Source organism: Pollachius pollachius (genome assembly GCF_949987615.1).
Source record: "Pollachius pollachius genome assembly, chromosome: 2".
Taxonomy (NCBI): Eukaryota; Metazoa; Chordata; class Actinopteri; order Gadiformes; family Gadidae; genus Pollachius; species Pollachius pollachius.
The window spans coordinates 45,046,868-45,063,285 of NC_136935.1; the positions used below are offsets into that span (position 1 = coordinate 45,046,868).

The following is a 16,418-nucleotide window of genomic DNA, read 5'->3' on the forward strand; positions in this document are numbered from 1 at the left end:
TGTGTCTATTACTGGTGTGTGTGTGTGTGTATATTAATGTGTGTGTGTCTTAATGTATGTGTGTATTATTGTGTGTCTTGATGTGTGTGTGTGTGTGTGTGTACGTGTATTACTGGTGTGTGTGTGTGTGTGTGTGTGTGTGTGTGTGTGTGTGTGTGTGTGTGTGTATGTGTATTACTGGTGTGTGTGTGTGTGTGTGTGTATATTAATGTGTGTGTGTGTGTGTGTGTGTGTATATTAATGTGTGTGTGTGTGTGTGTGTGTGTATATTAATGTGTGTGTGTATATTAATGTGTGTGTGTGTGTGTGTATATTAATGTGTGTGTGTCTTGATGTGTGCAGCTGGTGACGCGGGGCTGCATGGCGGTGGAGGCGGTGCTGAGGAGGAACTCCCTGGGCCAGCTGGGTTTCCACGTCAACGCCGAGGGCGTGGTGGCGGACCTGGAGCCCTACGGCTTCGCCTGGCAGACGGGGCTGCGGCCCGGCTGCCGCCTGGTGGAGATCTGCAAGGTCGCCGTGGCAACGCTGGCCCACCAGCAGATGATCGAGCTGCTGAGGACCCCGGGGCCCGTGGCCGTGGTCGTCATAGCGCCGCACGAGGACGGCTCCCCGCGCAGGTACGTCCTCTTCCTCCTCTTCCTCCTGCAGACTAGACCTGGATGCTCTAGGGGTTCGTACCCGCAACCCCTGATGTAGTTAGTGCCCACACAGTGACTACAGCAGGGGGAGGTACTGGGATGGTCCCAGTCGGACCACTAGCGTATCAACAGCCCTGAGAACATGTGGTCCATGAGGCAACAACCATTAGTGTGTTTGAGACAGCAGCCAGCCTCTAAACAAGGTGGTGTTTCTGAGGGTGGTGTTTCTGAGGGTGGGGTGTTTCTCAGGGTGGTGTGTTTCTGAGGTTGGAGTGTTTCTGAAGGTGGTGTTTCTGAGGGTGGGGTGTTTCTGAGGGTGGGGTGTTTCTGAGGGTGGGGTGTTTCTGAAGGTGGTGTGTTTCTGAAGGTGGTGTGTTTCTGAGGGTGGTGTGTTTCTGAGGGTGTTGTGTTTCTGAGGGTGGGGTGTTTCTGAGGGTGGTGTTTCTGCTGGTGGGGTGTTTCTGAGGGTGGGGTGTTTCTGAGGGTGGGGTGTTTCTGAGGGTGGGGTGTTTCTGAAGGTGGTGTGTTTCTGAGGGTGGTGTGTTTCTGAGGGTGGTGTTTCCCAGGGTAAAGTGATTCGGAGGGTGGTGTCTACATCAGTGTGTTTGTGTTTTTATAGGAGTTTTACAGAGATGTACCCGGGTCACTTCAGAACGGCTGCCCAGCCCTGGCACTCTGGCATACCCGGGGCCCCGCCCCTCTCCAGGGCCTCGCCCAATCAGGGCCCTAGCCCCCGGGCCTCGCCCAGTCAGGGCCCCAGCCCATCCCAGAAGATGTTCCACTATGCTCCTGCAGGCTCCATCTCGCGGAGCAGCTCCTTCGACCGGCCAGAGAACAGCAGGTAGGACCTTAGTTACTATGGGTACCGACCCTCGTTACTATGGGTACAGACCCTAGTTACCTCGGTTACATACCCTTGTTACCATGGTCACAGACCCATTTTAACATGGTAACAGAGCAGTTTCAGAGCATGGTAACAGACCTAGTTCCCATGGTTACAGACCCTAGTTACCATGGTGACAGAGCAATAGGACTAGGCATTGTGCGGTCAAATCATTTCTGATCCACAACGAGTTTAATACAAATGTTGGTATATTTTTGTCAACATTTTTGAGGTTTAGAGCACATTTCTAAGTGCTCTAAACATCTCATGCAATCAATTCTGTGTCAAATCGGGATCGCGAGAACTCCATTCCCCCTCCTTGGTGCCACCTTTGGTGAAAAAGAGCACTTCCGCGCTACGCATTCGAGGGAGATGTAGCGTTGACTCTGCCTCCTCTCTGGCGGGACCCCCGCTGCAGGGGAGGGAACGTGCCCGGTCGCTCACTGGGTACCGCTTGGGATCTGAATGCATGGTGGGAATGTCGCCACAGACGCCAGCTGGTAACATTCCTAACACTGCGTTCATCAGCGCCACGGTGTTCCCCAGTCCGGAGAGAAGGGACTGTCGTTGCCTTTGGACTTCTTGGAGATACTTTAACATACTCTATTATTTATATTTTTAATTCCTGTTTAAGCACGATATATCGTCTTTTGTCAGTTCTTCATCCTTGAATCCTGTTCCTACTTTTCTGGGAGAGTCCAGCGACAAAATATTAATGTGAACCTCTGGACTTCACACACACTGACCTGTGTGTGGGCCGCACACACTGCAGAGGACCATCGCACTACTTCCCTGTAAAACGATCCAGAGGAGCAGGCGATTCATGTATTAATAAGTTGATGTGTTCATTAATTCATGTATTTATAAGTTGTGTTCACATGGGTGTGAACAATGTTTCTGCGCTCCAAGCGACCATGTGGTTTCTGGTAGAAGACGAAGAGAACGATCGCTTGAGTGAGCCTAACACGCTAATACTCACTGGGCCTTTTAACCACACTACACTAGCTCTTAGCTCTAAGCTTTAGCGAGCCTAACACGCTCAGTGGGCCTTGTAAGCACACTGTGCTAGCTCTTAGCTTTAGCGAGCCTAACATGCTTACCGGGCCTTTTAATCACACTACGTCAGCTCATAGCTTTAGCGAGCCTGAACACGCTCACTGGGCCTTTCTAACCACACTGAGCTAGTACAGTTCTGCTTCATGTTCTGTTATAACAGTACTGCTTCATGTTCTGTTATAACAGCACTGCTTCATGTTCTGTTATAACAGCACTGCTTCATGTTATGTTATAACAGCACTGCTTCATGTTATGTTATAACAGCACTGCTTCATGTTCTGTTATAACAGTACTGCTTCATGTTCTGTTATAACAGTACTGCTTCATGTTCTGTTATAACAGTACTGCTTCATGTTCTGTTATAACAGCACTGCTTCATGTTATGTTATAACAGTACTGCTTCATGTTCTATTATAACAGCACTGCTTCATGTTCTGTTATAACAGTACTGCTAAATGTTCTATTATAACAGCTTAGCTCAGGAGGTAGTCTTGTAGGTTGTCTTGTAACCGAAAGGTTGCTAGTTTGATCCCCAGCTCCTCCTAGCTGAGTGTTGATGTCTCCCTGAGCAAGACACTTAACCCTAACTGCTCCTGACGAGCTATCGCCTTCCTTGGTTGACTCTGCCGTCGGTGTGTCAATGTGTGTATTAACCGATGTAAGTCGCTTAGGATAAAAGCGTCTGCTAAATGCCCTAATTTAAATTGTAATAACAGTACTGCTTCATGTTCTGTTATAACAGTAATGCTTCCAGTTTTATTATAACAGTAATGCTTCATGTTCTATTATAACAGTAATGCTTCATGTTCTATTATAACAGTACTGCTTCATGTTCTGTTATAACAGTAATGCTTCATGTTCTGTTATAACAGTACTGATTCATGTTCTATTATAACAGTACTGCTTCATGTTCTGTTATAACAGTACTGATTCATGTTCTCTTATAACAGTACTGCTTCATGTTCTATTATAACAGTATCTAGATAATAGCAGAGTGTGTGATTCCCCTTTTAACAAGGTGACTTTGATCTTGACGCCCTACTAACCGCCACTGGCTTGGGTTGTTTTAATTTCCCAGGATGCAACTGGGCTATGCCGTGTCCCCGAGCGGATCTCAGAGTCGGGGGGAGGGACTTGTCTTCTGCAGCTCGCCCAGCAACCAATCAACCACCAGCGATCCAGGTCCGAACGGCACTTGGTCCCAGTGCAGCACCTATCGCAGGTAAGACGCTGCAGACTCCTCGTTGTTGGTTAGGCTCCCAGCAGGAGACGTAGCTGTACTGTTGGTTGTGGGTTAGATATTCAGCAGGAGATGTAGCTGTACTGCTGGTTGTGGGTTTGATTCCCAGCAGGAGATGTAGCTTTACTGTTGGTTGTGGGTTAGATTCCCAGCAGCAGATGTAGCTCTACTGCTGTTGTGGGTTAGATTCCCAGCAGGAGTTGTAGTTATACTGCTGGTTGTGGTTTTTGATTCCCAGCAGGAGATGTAGCTGTACTGCTTCCAGTCAATAAACTTTATTGACTCGAAATCTTTATTTATTTTTACCTAGGCCTAGCTAACGATAGCATTTGTTAGCATTAACATTTTTTTTATAGCATTAGACAGTATGTTAGCTGTTGCCAGTTTGTTAGAATTAGCCAGTATGTTAGCTGTTGCCAGTTTGTTAGCTGTTGCCAGTTTGTTAGAATTAGCCAGTATGTAAGCTGTTGACAGTTTGTAAGCATTAGCCAGTTTTTAGCTGTTGCCAGTTTGTAAGCATTAGCCAGTTTGTTAGCTGTCGCCAGTTTGTAAGCATTAGCCAGTTTGTAAGCATAAGCCAGTTTGTTAGATGTTGCTAACAAACTTGTTGTTAGGCAGACCGTCCTTACGTTAGACTTTTAGAACCTAACCCTGATCCCCAGAACCTAGCCCTGACCCCGAGACCCTGACCCCTAGACCCTGACCACACACACACACGTACACACAGAGAGCTCCACCTGCTAGAAGTCTCAACACAAACACACGCACTCCGTCAACCACACATTCCACAGATCTCGGCCTCACTCCTGTCTGGTGGCTCCTCGCTCGCCTGCTGCTCCTGGCTTAGGTTTCCTCAAGCTTCCACATCCGCTGCTGGGAATGTTGGTGTGGCAGCCGGAATACCGGAGTACCACCAGATCTAGTTACATCAGAACATTCTGGAAATAGACTGCAAGGTTTAGTTCTGGACAGTCCGTCCACTTGGGACTGAAGCCCAGCGCTGTACACATCTTGCCTCAAATACGTCTTCTATACTACCTTGGATACTGCCTCAAATACTACCTCAATACTGGCTCAAATAATGACCAAAATCTTTACCGACCCTAATACTTCCTCTATACCGCCTCAAATACCATCTCTTTAGTGCCCCTAATACTTACTCTATACCGCCTCAAATACCATCTCTATTCTACATAAAATACATTCTCTATACTGCCTCAAATAGCTATACTGCTGCTAATGCTGATTCCATACTCCACCTCCTTACCCGTCAAATACTACCCCAATTACATCTCAAATACTACCCATATGCTCTCTCAAATACTCCCATGTCCTGACCCATCAAACTGACTCAAACGAGGCTGGGACGATAAACACACCTATATCATACTATGAACTCTCTCTCTCTCTCTCTAGCAGTCCTTCTCCTACCTTGGTCGCCCATCCAGCTGGAGATGAAGGAAGAGACCAGTCAAAACCGGACCAGAGAACCAGACCCTCAGGTGGTGCACGACAGATGATTCCAGACCTGTTATCATCCATCCATCACTAGAACACATTACCTTACATTAGTCAAATACAGCTTATCTGGTAAAAAATAATAATAATCTGTCACAACCCATATTAGGACGTTCCTTGTTTTCTGAAGGTCTCTTAATAAAGAGCCCTGCATCATCATATTTGAAGAGAACCTATGTGGTCTGAGTGTGGGGTGATCACATGACTAACCCTGACCCTCAAACCCCTCCAGATGCCCAGGTACGCCGCCCCTCCGCCAAGCTCCACAAGCTGCGTGAGCGGCCCCCAGTCAGGCCGGGAGCCCAGCCCGGAGCCAGGCTGGCCAGCAGCCGGACCACGGTGGGTCCCCTTTACCCAGTAGGGCCTTTAGCTAGCAGACGGCTAACAAAGTTATGGTTCTGCTAGCTCAGGTTAACCGTGTATGTCCTTCCCCAGCAGGGCTAGCTCCTAAATTTAGTTGCTGCATTTCTGCATCTTGCCACTTTAGATCAAGGTCAAAAATTCTGTCAGACTTTGAGCAATGACAATGTGACATGAATACATGTTACATTGTATTTATGTACAATACAATGTACACTTGCATACCGAGGTGTGTGGTATGCCCTACCAGGGCTAGCTCCTACCATGCTAACGTGTTCTGCCCCAGTAGGGCTAGTTCCTAGCAGGCTTAAGGTGTGCTGTATGCCCCACTAGGGCTAGCTCCTAGGATGCTAACAGTGTTCTGCCCCAGCAGGGCTAGCTCCTAGCATGCTAACAGTGTTCTGCCCCAGCAAGGCTAGTTGCTAGCAGACTAACAGTGTGTTCCACACCAGCAAGGCTAGTTGCTAGCAGGCTAACGGTGTGTTCCAGCCCAGTGAGGCTAGTTGCTAGCAGGCTAACAGTGTGTTCCAAACCAGCAAGGCTAGTTGCTAGCAGGCTAACAGTGTGTTCCAGCCCAGCGAGGCTAGTTGCTAGCAGGCTAACAGTGTGTTCCAGCCCAGCGAGGCTAGTTGCTAGCAGGCTAACGGTGTGTTCTGCCCAGCAGGCAGTGAGGGGCAGCTCCAGTGTGTCCAGTACCAACACCATGTCCAGCACGACCTCCAGTGCCTCCAGCGGTGCGGACCGGCCCTTCGGCTCCTCCGACCCGATGGACCCCCAGGAGCTAGGCCTCACCTACATCCAGGGGGCGTCGACCGACAGCGGCATCGACACCCCCCCAGTGGCCACGCCCCCCACCCCGCAACTCTCCGCGGGTGTGGAAGAGGGGCGGTGCTTGGAAGGGTACTGCAAGGTGGCGGCTCCAGACAGGGTCGTTGCTCAGGGTGTTGCCCAGGCAACCGCCTCCGGACACCCTAGAGAAGGCAGCCTGGGGAACCTGAGTGAGAGCTCCTCCCAGTCCAGGTAGAATACACTCTGTCATTTCTCTAGGGCTGGCTGGCTCGGTCCTGATGTTATATTAAATTTTTCTTCAGTTTTGTAGTAATATCTTTTTCTATCTGCATACTAACTGACAACTGTCAGATAGCCAGTGTGTAGAAGTCATGCAAATATTTAATAAAATAAAACCTCTCTGTCTCTTTCTCTCTAGTGGTTCTCGGTGCTCCAAGAACTTCAGAGGGATGAGAGAAAGCCCCATCCCCTCCGCCACTGACGTGACCTCTCCTCTGAGCCAAGGGGCGGGGCCAACCACGCAGGACCATCTGATTGGATGGAAGAAGGTGGAGGGCTGCTCCGGCCCTGAGCGTCCTGACAGGTGAGTGACATGTTCTTGAGCCAATCAGAGAGAGATTCATAATGAGCGCATTTTGTCATTTTAAAGAGAGTCACAAGTGAGCAGCACAGGACCAGATAGTAGAGCAGCACAGGACCAGATAGTAGAGCAGCTTAGGACCAGAGTATAGAGCTCCATAGGACCAGAGTGTAGAGCAACATAGGACCAGAGTATAGAGCAACATAGGACCAGAGTGTAGAGCAACATAGGACCAGAGTATAGAGCAACATAGGACCAGAGTGTAGAGTTCCATAGGACCAGAGTGTAGAGCAACATAGGACCAGAGTGTAGAGCAACATAGGACCAGAGTGTAGCGCTCCATAGGACCAGAGTGTAGAGCAACATAGGACCAGAGCGTAGAGCAACATAGGACCAGAGGGGAGAGCAGTATAGGACTAGAGGGGAGAGCAGTATAGGACCAGAGGGGAGAGCAGTATAGGACTAGAGGGGAGAGCAGTATAGGACCAGAGGGGAGAGCAGTATAGGACTAGAGGGGAGAGCAGTATAGGACTAGAGGGGAGAGCAGTATAGGACCAGAGGGGAGAGCAGTATAGGACCAGAGGGGAGAGTAGTATAGGACTAGAGGGGACAGCAGTATAGGACTAGAGGGGAGAGCAGTATAGGACTAGAGGGGAGAGCAGTATAGGACCAGAGGGGAGAGCAGTATAGGACCAGAGGGGAGAGCAGTATAGGACTAGAGGGGAGAGCAGTATAGGACTAGAGGGGAGAGCAGTATAGGACTAGAGGGGAGAGCAGTATAGGACTAGAGGGGAGAGCAGCACCGTAACAAACCATCACACTCGGAACAAGCAGGCCGTGTTACGTCCAGAGGACTACTCGACTCATCAGTTCTTGAAGTTCTTTCAGTCATTAAAGCTGTTTCAACCACTCAGAGGACCCGTGTTCCATTTTGGACCCTTGACTTCTTGCTTCTAACATGCAGCAGTTTAACCATAAGCACTGTCGTAATAGTACCATGCCAGCGAAGTGCCTTGAGTTTAATTTACATTAAACCTCTTCAGTCCAGAAGAAATTAGTACCGTTTTATAAGCAGAATTTACAGGCGGTAGGGAGAGCATATGAGCACTCCATCCTCCATGTATAGCTTCCCTCTTGAGTTTGGTTTAGCAATCCTAAAACTTAGCCCGGTCAAAGGTGAGAGGGTTCGGAAATTTGGCTGAACTTCCACTGAGGTTGTCTGGTACCACGGCCAGTCTCCATCCAAGAGGATGGAGCTTCAGAACTCCGCCAACACAGAAGGAACTAATGGTGGTGTATGTGGTGGTGGAGCGATCTCAGGGTGGTGGAGCGGTATCAGGGTGGTGTATGTGGTGGTGGAGCGGTATCAGGGTGGTGTATGTGGTGGTGGAGCGGTATCAGGGTGGTGTATGTGGTGGTGGAGCGGTATCAGGGTGGTGGAGCGGTATCAGGGTGGTGGAGCGGTATCAGGGTGGTGTATGTGGTGGTGGAGCGCTATCAGGGTGGTGTATGTGGTGGTGGAGCGGTATCAGGGTGGTGTATGTGGTGGTGGAGCGCTATCAGGGTGGTGTATGTGGTGGTGGAGCGCTATCAGGGTGGTGTATGTGGTGGTGGAGCGCTATCACGCAGGTGTATGTGGTGGTGGAGCGGTATCAGGGTGGTGTATGTGGTGGTGGAGCGCTATCAGGGTGGTGTATGTGGTGGTGTCATCATGGTGAAACTGAACTTGGTTCCTCTTGTCTTGGTCCTTCAGTGGAGCCGACGCCCTCCTCTACTTGCTTAACAGCCTCAGTCTGAGGTCCAGGTAGACTCCTGTCTCCTAGCCTGTCTCCTAGCTCCCCCTAAGCATGTCTAGTATAGGACCAGAGGGGAGAGCAGTATAGGACTAGAGGGGAGAGCAGTATAGGACCAGAGGGGAGAGCAGTATAGGACTAGAGGGGAGAGCAGTATAGGACTAGAGGGGAGAGCAGTATAGGACCAGAGGGGAGAGCAGTATAGGACCAGAGGGGAGAGTAGTATAGGACTAGAGGGGACAGCAGTATAGGACTAGAGGGGAGAGCAGTATAGGACTAGAGGGGAGAGCAGTATAGGACTAGAGGGGAGAGCAGTATAGGACTAGAGGGGAGAGCAGTATAGGACTAGAGGGGAGAGCAGTATAGGACTAGAGGGGAGAGCAGTATAGGACCAGAGGGGAGAGCAGTATAGGACCAGAGGGGAGAGTAGTATAGGACTAGAGGGGACAGCAGTATAGGACTAGAGGGGAGAGCAGTATAGGACTAGAGGGGAGAGCAGTATAGGACCAGAGGGGAGAGCAGTATAGGACCAGAGGGGAGAGCAGTATAGGACTAGAGGGGAGAGCAGTATAGGACTAGAGGGGAGAGCAGTATAGGACTAGAGGGGAGAGCAGTATAGGACTAGAGGGGAGAGCAGCACCGTAACAAACCATCACACTCGGAACAAGCAGGCCGTGTTACGTCCAGAGGACTACTCGACTCATCAGTTCTTGAAGTTCTTTCAGTCATTAAAGCTGTTTCAACCACTCAGAGGACCCGTGTTCCATTTTGGACCCTTGACTTCTTGCTTCTAACATGCAGCAGTTTAACCATAAGCACTGTCGTAATAGTACCATGCCAGCGAAGTGCCTTGAGTTTAATTTACATTAAACCTCTTCAGTCCAGAAGAAATTAGTACCGTTTTATAAGCAGAATTTACAGGCGGTAGGGAGAGCATATGAGCACTCCATCCTCCATGTATAGCTTCCCTCTTGAGTTTGGTTTAGCAATCCTAAAACTTAGCCCGGTCAAAGGTGAGAGGGTTCGGAAATTTGGCTGAACTTCCACTGAGGTTGTCTGGTACCACGGCCAGTCTCCATCCAAGAGGATGGAGCTTCAGAACTCCGCCAACACAGAAGGAACTAATGGTGGTGTATGTGGTGGTGGAGCGATCTCAGGGTGGTGGAGCGGTATCAGGGTGGTGGAGCGGTATCAGGGTGGTGTATGTGGTGGTGGAGCGGTATCAGGGTGGTGTATGTGGTGGTGGAGCGGTATCAGGGTGGTGGAGCGGTATCAGGGTGGTGGAGCGGTATCAGGGTGGTGTATGTGGTGGTGGAGCGCTATCAGGGTGGTGTATGTGGTGGTGGAGCGGTATCACGGAGGTGTATGTGGTGGTGGAGCGGTATCAGGGTGGTGTATGTGGTGGTGGAGCGCTATCAGGGTGGTGTATGTGGTGGTGTCATCATGGTGAAACTGAACTTGGTTCCTCTTGTCTTGGTCCTTCAGTGGAGCCGACGCCCTCCTCTACTTGCTTAACAGCCTCAGTCTGAGGTCCAGGTAGACTCCTGTCTCCTAGTCTGTCTCCTAGCTCCCCCTAAGCATGTCTCCTAGCCTGTCTCCTAGCTCCCCCTAAGCATGTGTCCTAGGCTGTCACCTGTCTGTACCCTAGCCTGTCTCCTAGCCTGACTCATAAGCTCTCCCTTAGCATGTGTCCTAGGCTGTCTCCTTGCTGTGTCCTATGCTGTGTCCTGCCTGTCTTCTAGCCTGTCTCCTAGCCTGTAGCCTGTCTCCTAGCTCTCCCTTAGCATGTGTCATAGCCTGTCTCCTAGCTGTCTCCTAGCATGTCTCCTAGCTTGTCTCCTAGCATATATTCTAGCATATATCCTAGCCTGTCACTTAGTGTCCAGATTCTTTCATAAATCACACTAACAGTGGATTTGTATGTGCTTTTAGGTCAGGGTCCACTCACTTACTCACGCACTCACTCACTCACTCACTCACTCACTCACTCACTCACTTACTCACCTACTCACTCACTCACTCTGGTTATTTAAACCTACCCTTGTTTCTCCCTGGGCCTAAAGCCTGCAGCTCCAGTTGCAGCCCTACCCAGCCAGGGAGGCCTTCCTTCGGATGATAACGTCCAACTCCTGCCCCGTTCCTGAAGACGAAGATCAGGTGACTGCAGAAAACCAATCAAAGGCCTCCAAACACCAGCAGCATGATGTAAAGACAAGGAACGAAATGTGATAGAAAAATAACTCCTGCTTCCATCTTCTCCTCTCCTCTCTTAATCTCGCTCCTTCACCTCACTTCTCCTCTCTCTTTCTCCTCCTCTTCTATCTCCTCCTTTACTCGTCTCCTCAGTCTCTACTCTCAGCTCCGCCCCTGTTCCCAGCATCTCCATGGCGACCCCTCCAGCGCTCCATGTCGGAGGAGAGCCTCTGGAGCCACCAGAGGAGTATGTCTCTGATCAGCTCCCGTAGCTCGCTTATGGAGGCCAGCACCCCTGCGGACACCAGCACCCTGCCCTACGGCAGCACCCTGCCCTGCGGCAGCACCCTACCCTACGGCAGCACCCTGCCGTACCGCTGCACCCTACCCTATGGAAGCACCCTGCCGTACCGCAGCACCCTACCCTATGACAGCACCCTGGCCTGGGTCTCCCTGCGCAAGAGTGAGTCTCTGAGGGGGGATGGGGATGCTGGGGGAAAGAGGTGGTGCCCTATTGCCATGGTTACATGCTCATTAAAGGGGTACCCCTTGGTGGCTGGCTGTTTCCAGACCCCCCACGGGGGCCTTGTTTACTGAGCCCCCCGCTGAGCCTGGGTCACCAGCAGCATCACCATGACGATAGGAACTAGGAGAGCCAGATGATGTTGGCAGTAGTTGCTGTATACAACAGCAAGTGATGATAAGATCTACAAAAAAATGTATCAACAACAAAGTAGATGACAGGAAGTGATGATGCTTACATGAAGTGGTTCTGCTAACAGGAAGTGATGATGCTTCAATGACGTGGTTCTGCTAACAGGAAGTGATGATGCTAAAAGGAAGTGATTATGCTAACAGGAAGTGGTGCCTGTAACAGGAAGTGATGATGATATCCGGGGTCATTTATTTTCAGCGCGGCTGAGCTGCTCCGACGGAGCGCTGGCGGAGCGGACCAAGCTGGCGGAGGTGGGGAGGGCCTGGTCCCAGCTGGTGACCGCAGCACAGAGCTCACCAGGTAACCCACCTGGACCCGCCCCCGGGCTGCTCTGATTGGACAGAGCTCACTCAAAGTTCTCTCTGCTCTGCAGTCCTTCTGTGGACTGAGGGAGAACCTTCAGAAGTAAAATACACATTGGGGCTGCTCCAGCTGTTCAGTGTATTGTTGGTGGGCAGTAGGTAGAGGAGGTGGACCGTTTGAACATAGCGGATTATGAACTGGGAACCAATGCAGTCAGTTCTAGTGGGAGGCCTGTTGCATGTGTGTGTTTTTATAAAGTTCTGTGTGGATTATATTAATGTGTGTGTGTGTGTGTTATGTGTGGCTCTAGCGGACCAGTTTGGTGGGAGCTCCATGTGTGACCTGGATCAGGACCAGAAGCTGGGCCACCGGGTGGACACCCTGCAGGACAGGTAAGGTACTGCAGCACCAACACTGTACATTACAGTACAGCAGTACTACTACAGTATTAAAAGTACTAGTACGGTACTATAGTCTGCAGCACTATTACATTTATATTACATTTCTACTGTAGTACTTAACTTCACACAGTTCTACACTATTATCATACTACTGCAGTATCAACACAGCAATACAGTAGTAGTAGTAGTAGTACTACAGAACGATTACATTGTCAGCAACATCCTCAGATCAGTTTCACTGCTACTATGGAGAATAATTCATTCTGTTGAATCTTTAGACGTCCTGATTAATGAACAAACCTCTCTCCTTTCCTCCCTCCTCTGCTCTGTCCATCTCTACTCCTGTCCTCCTCTCCATCTCTCCTCTTCCTCTCCACTTTCCCCTCCACTTTCCCCTCCTCTCTCCAGTGACAAGTCTGCTGCCTTGCTCTCAGGTAAAGTCAACCAATTGGAGGAGGCTCTTCATCAGCTGCAGCTGGACCTGAGGAAGGTAGCTTACCCATAATTCATTGCTAAACTCGCATTTCATAATGTTGCATGTGGTAACTGTTTCTGTTTCCCAGACACACTTGGAATACAACCCTTTATCATGTTGACCTTTAGGGCACCCATTTATTGTCAATAGTAGTTTTGTTATGAAGACAATTTTAAGAGAAAAGTCAGCGTGGTAAGGTTGTTGTGATTAGGGCTGCTAATAACTATTATTATTTTACGTTTAATGTTTTTGATTAATCTGTAGATAATTGCGTCAGTAAAATTGTATAAATAATACCAAATGCCATCATAATCCAGTCCAAAGTGATGTAAACACTCTCTTTATCTAAAACAAACAAATATGATCCATGAACCCAATTGATCTGCAACAATAAGCAGCAAATGTTTGGTTATTCCTTTATCAAGTAAAAATAACATTGATCGGTTAACAAAATAGATTTAGATAAATCTTCTGTCTATCCACTTGCTGATTCATCGACTAATTGTCCCTCCTTCACTTCAAAACACCCCAGGTTAACTGGTAGTCCCTCATGAAACAATTACTGAACCATCTCTCCTCTCCCCTCTCTCCTCTCTCCTCTCTAACTCTCTCCTCTCTCCTCTCCCCTCTCCCCTCTCTCCTCTCTCCTCTCTCCTCTATAACTCTCTCCTCTCTCCTCTCCCCTCTCCCCTCTCTCCTCTCTCCTCTATAACTCTCTCCTCTATAACTCTCTCCTCTCTAACTCTCTCCTCTCTCCTCTCTAACTCTCCCCTCTCTCCTCTCTAACTCTCCCCTCTCTCCTCTCTCCTCTCTAACTCTCTAACTCTCTCCTCTCTAACTCTCTCCTCTCTCCTCTCTAACTCTCTCCTCTCTAACTCTCTCCTCTCTCCTCTCTCCTCTCTAACTCTCTCCTCTCTAACTCTCTCCTCTCTCCTCTCTCCTCTCTCCTCTCTAACTCTCTCCTCTCTAACTCTCTCCTCTCTCCTCTCTAACTCTCTCCTCTCTCCTCTCTAACTCTGTCCTCCCCCCCACACACACTAGGAGCAGGAGGACAAGCTGCTCCTGCAGCAGGAGGTGCAGCTCCTCCGTCACGACAACATGCGCCTCCACCAGGAGAGTTTGAGTACTGCAGCTCAGTTCAGCAGATACACACACTGGCTACTGCAGCCCCCCCAGCCCCCCCACCAATAACACACACACACACACACACACACACACACACACACACACACACACACACACACACACACACACACACACACACACACACTGGCTCCCCCAGCCCCCCCCACCAATAACACACACACACACACACACACACACACACACACACACACACACACACACACACACACACACACACACACACACACACACACACACACACACACACACACACACACACATAGGCTCCTTCAGCCCCCAAGCCCCCCCACCAATAACACACACAAGTACGCACACATTGTTAAATATGCACACAGATACCGGTATGCACCTTGTGTGCTTGGGCACACACACACACACACACATGTTGGGGCCAGGCTATGAGGCTTCATAAAGACTGGCTGGCACACAGAGGCTAGCACGACAACGCTAACATGCAGAGGCTGGCACACAGAGGCCTCTGATATGAGAAGCTGTTAGGCTAGCAGGGATGCTAGCTGTGACACTAACACATAGCGTGTTAAATCTGTTGTCTCGACACTGTCCGGACCCATTAGCCTGTGCTATGTAGACACAGGCCATCTATAACCACTGGATCCTACAGCGCTCCAAACAGCCAATCACACGCCCGCTCGCATGGAGCTGGCCCCGCCCCCGCTGCTCGCTACGTCAGAGACGCTCACGTCCAAAAAGTGTACCTCCTTTTCGTCGCTAAGCAGACAAATAATGTACAACTCTTTTTATGCTCGCTAAACCTCCGGCGCCCTGTCTTCTGTTAGGTCCTCATATTGGACACGCATGTATTGAACAAACCAATCCTTCGCCGCCTCTGCCACGATGATGCCTACTGTAAATAGTTCCTTATTACCCCGAGATGTATTTAATGTCTCTGTTTTCTACACTGATGTGTTCTACTGTTGTTGGAACGGGCTGTGAGGAAGATTTAGTTTAAAAAACAAAACTCTCTTTCTACAAAAAAGTTTGACTATTTAAAGCCGTTGCTTGGACGAGATGCTGGATCTTTTGTGGTCTGAGCTCCAAGCACTGACCCGAATATCTCGTGGGGGGGGGGGGGTAATAGCAGTATTACCAGGTACATTAGAAGTACTACCAGGTACAGTAGGAGTACTAACAGGTATATTAGTAGTACTGCCAGGTACATAAGTAGTACTGCCAGGTGTAGTAGTACTACCATGGTACAATAGTATTACTACAGACCAGAAGCATGTTGCCAAGATTTTCTTCATTGACCTAGAACCCAGCGTTTCCATGGTAGCATGCCCGCTGACCTTCGTGAGTCATTTGCTTATAATGATGAGGATGATGTTCATAGCCCCCCTGAAATACTGAAGAGCCCCTAGCTGTTGGACTACCGCTGTCTTTACTGGTGTAGTTCTGGTGTAGTCGGGTCCCTGCTGGACCAGTAAGTTCCTGGTCTAGTCTTATCCTGGTCCCTGCTGGACCAGTAAGTTCCTGGTCTAGTCTTATCCTGGTCCCTGCTGGACCAGTAGGCTCCTGGCCTGGTCTATCCTGGTCTCTACTGGACCAGTAGGTTCCTGGCCTGGTCTATCCTGGTCTCTACTGGACCAGTAGGCTCCTGGCCTGGTCTATCCTGGTCTCTACTGGACCAGTTGGTTTCTGTTCTAGTCTGGTTTAGATTCCCATCTGAATTCCAAGGTTTTGGTGTCAAATGTTTTGACCTGTTTTATCTGCCCGTTTAAATAAATGTTTTGTGTGAATAAGTGAGATGGAGTCACGTATTTATTTAACCTTCAAAACGTACAGTTCAGCTGACTGATCAATGATGCCATGGCAATTAGGATGACAAAAGGAAAAAGAGACAGAATGATAGAAGACACAGAATGATGGAGGGATGATAGAGGAGAGACAGCATGATGGAGAGATGAGAGGAGAGACAGAATGATGGAGGGATGAGAGGAGAGACAGAATGATGGAGGGTTAAGAGGAGAGACAGAATGATGGAGATGAGAGGAGAGACAGAATGATGGAGGGATAAGAGGAGACAGAATAATGGAGGGATAAGAGGAGAGACAGAATGATGGAGAGATGAGAGGAGAGACAGAATGATGGAGGGATGAGAGGAGAGACAGAATGATGGAGGGATAAGAGGAGAGACAGAATGATGGAGAGATGAGAGGAGAGACAGAATGATGGGGGGTTGAGAGGAGAGACAGAATAATGGAGGGATGATAGAGGAGAGCATGGAGGGATGAGAGAGAATGATGGAGGGATGAGAGGAGAGACAGAATGATGGAGGGATGATAGAAGGATGGAGGAGTGACTGAATGG

The 16,418-nt window shown here is 49.5% G+C and overlaps 1 protein-coding gene across 4 annotated transcripts in view; it reads left to right on the top strand.

Moving 5' to 3' along the window:
* LOC307070496 (signal-induced proliferation-associated 1-like protein 2) overlaps nucleotides 1–15,854 on the top strand; it is a 29,130-nt gene extending 13,276 nt beyond the window's left edge. For 2 of the 4 annotated variants that reach the window (XM_079728996.1, XM_079728995.1), the window contains exons 9-21: nucleotides 343–617; nucleotides 1,258–1,479; nucleotides 3,656–3,799; nucleotides 5,234–5,319; nucleotides 5,568–5,674; nucleotides 6,360–6,715; nucleotides 6,903–7,067; nucleotides 10,921–11,014; nucleotides 11,204–11,513; nucleotides 11,964–12,065; nucleotides 12,379–12,460; nucleotides 12,878–12,959; nucleotides 13,986–15,854. In XM_079728996.1, coding sequence (XP_079585122.1) covers nucleotides 343–617; nucleotides 1,258–1,479; nucleotides 3,656–3,799; nucleotides 5,234–5,319; nucleotides 5,568–5,674; nucleotides 6,360–6,715; nucleotides 6,903–7,067; nucleotides 10,921–11,014; nucleotides 11,204–11,513; nucleotides 11,964–12,065; nucleotides 12,379–12,460; nucleotides 12,878–12,959; nucleotides 13,986–14,135 — 2,175 coding nt within the window. In that variant the 3' untranslated portion in view covers nucleotides 14,136–15,854. The remainder of the gene's footprint in view (nucleotides 1–342; nucleotides 618–1,257; nucleotides 1,480–3,655; nucleotides 3,800–5,233; nucleotides 5,320–5,567; nucleotides 5,675–6,359; nucleotides 6,716–6,902; nucleotides 7,068–10,920; nucleotides 11,015–11,203; nucleotides 11,514–11,963; nucleotides 12,066–12,378; nucleotides 12,461–12,877; nucleotides 12,960–13,985) is intronic. The other 2 variants (XR_013811564.1, XM_079728997.1) reach the window with 2 other exon arrangements.
* Nucleotides 15,855–16,418: the final 564 nt, after the last annotated feature.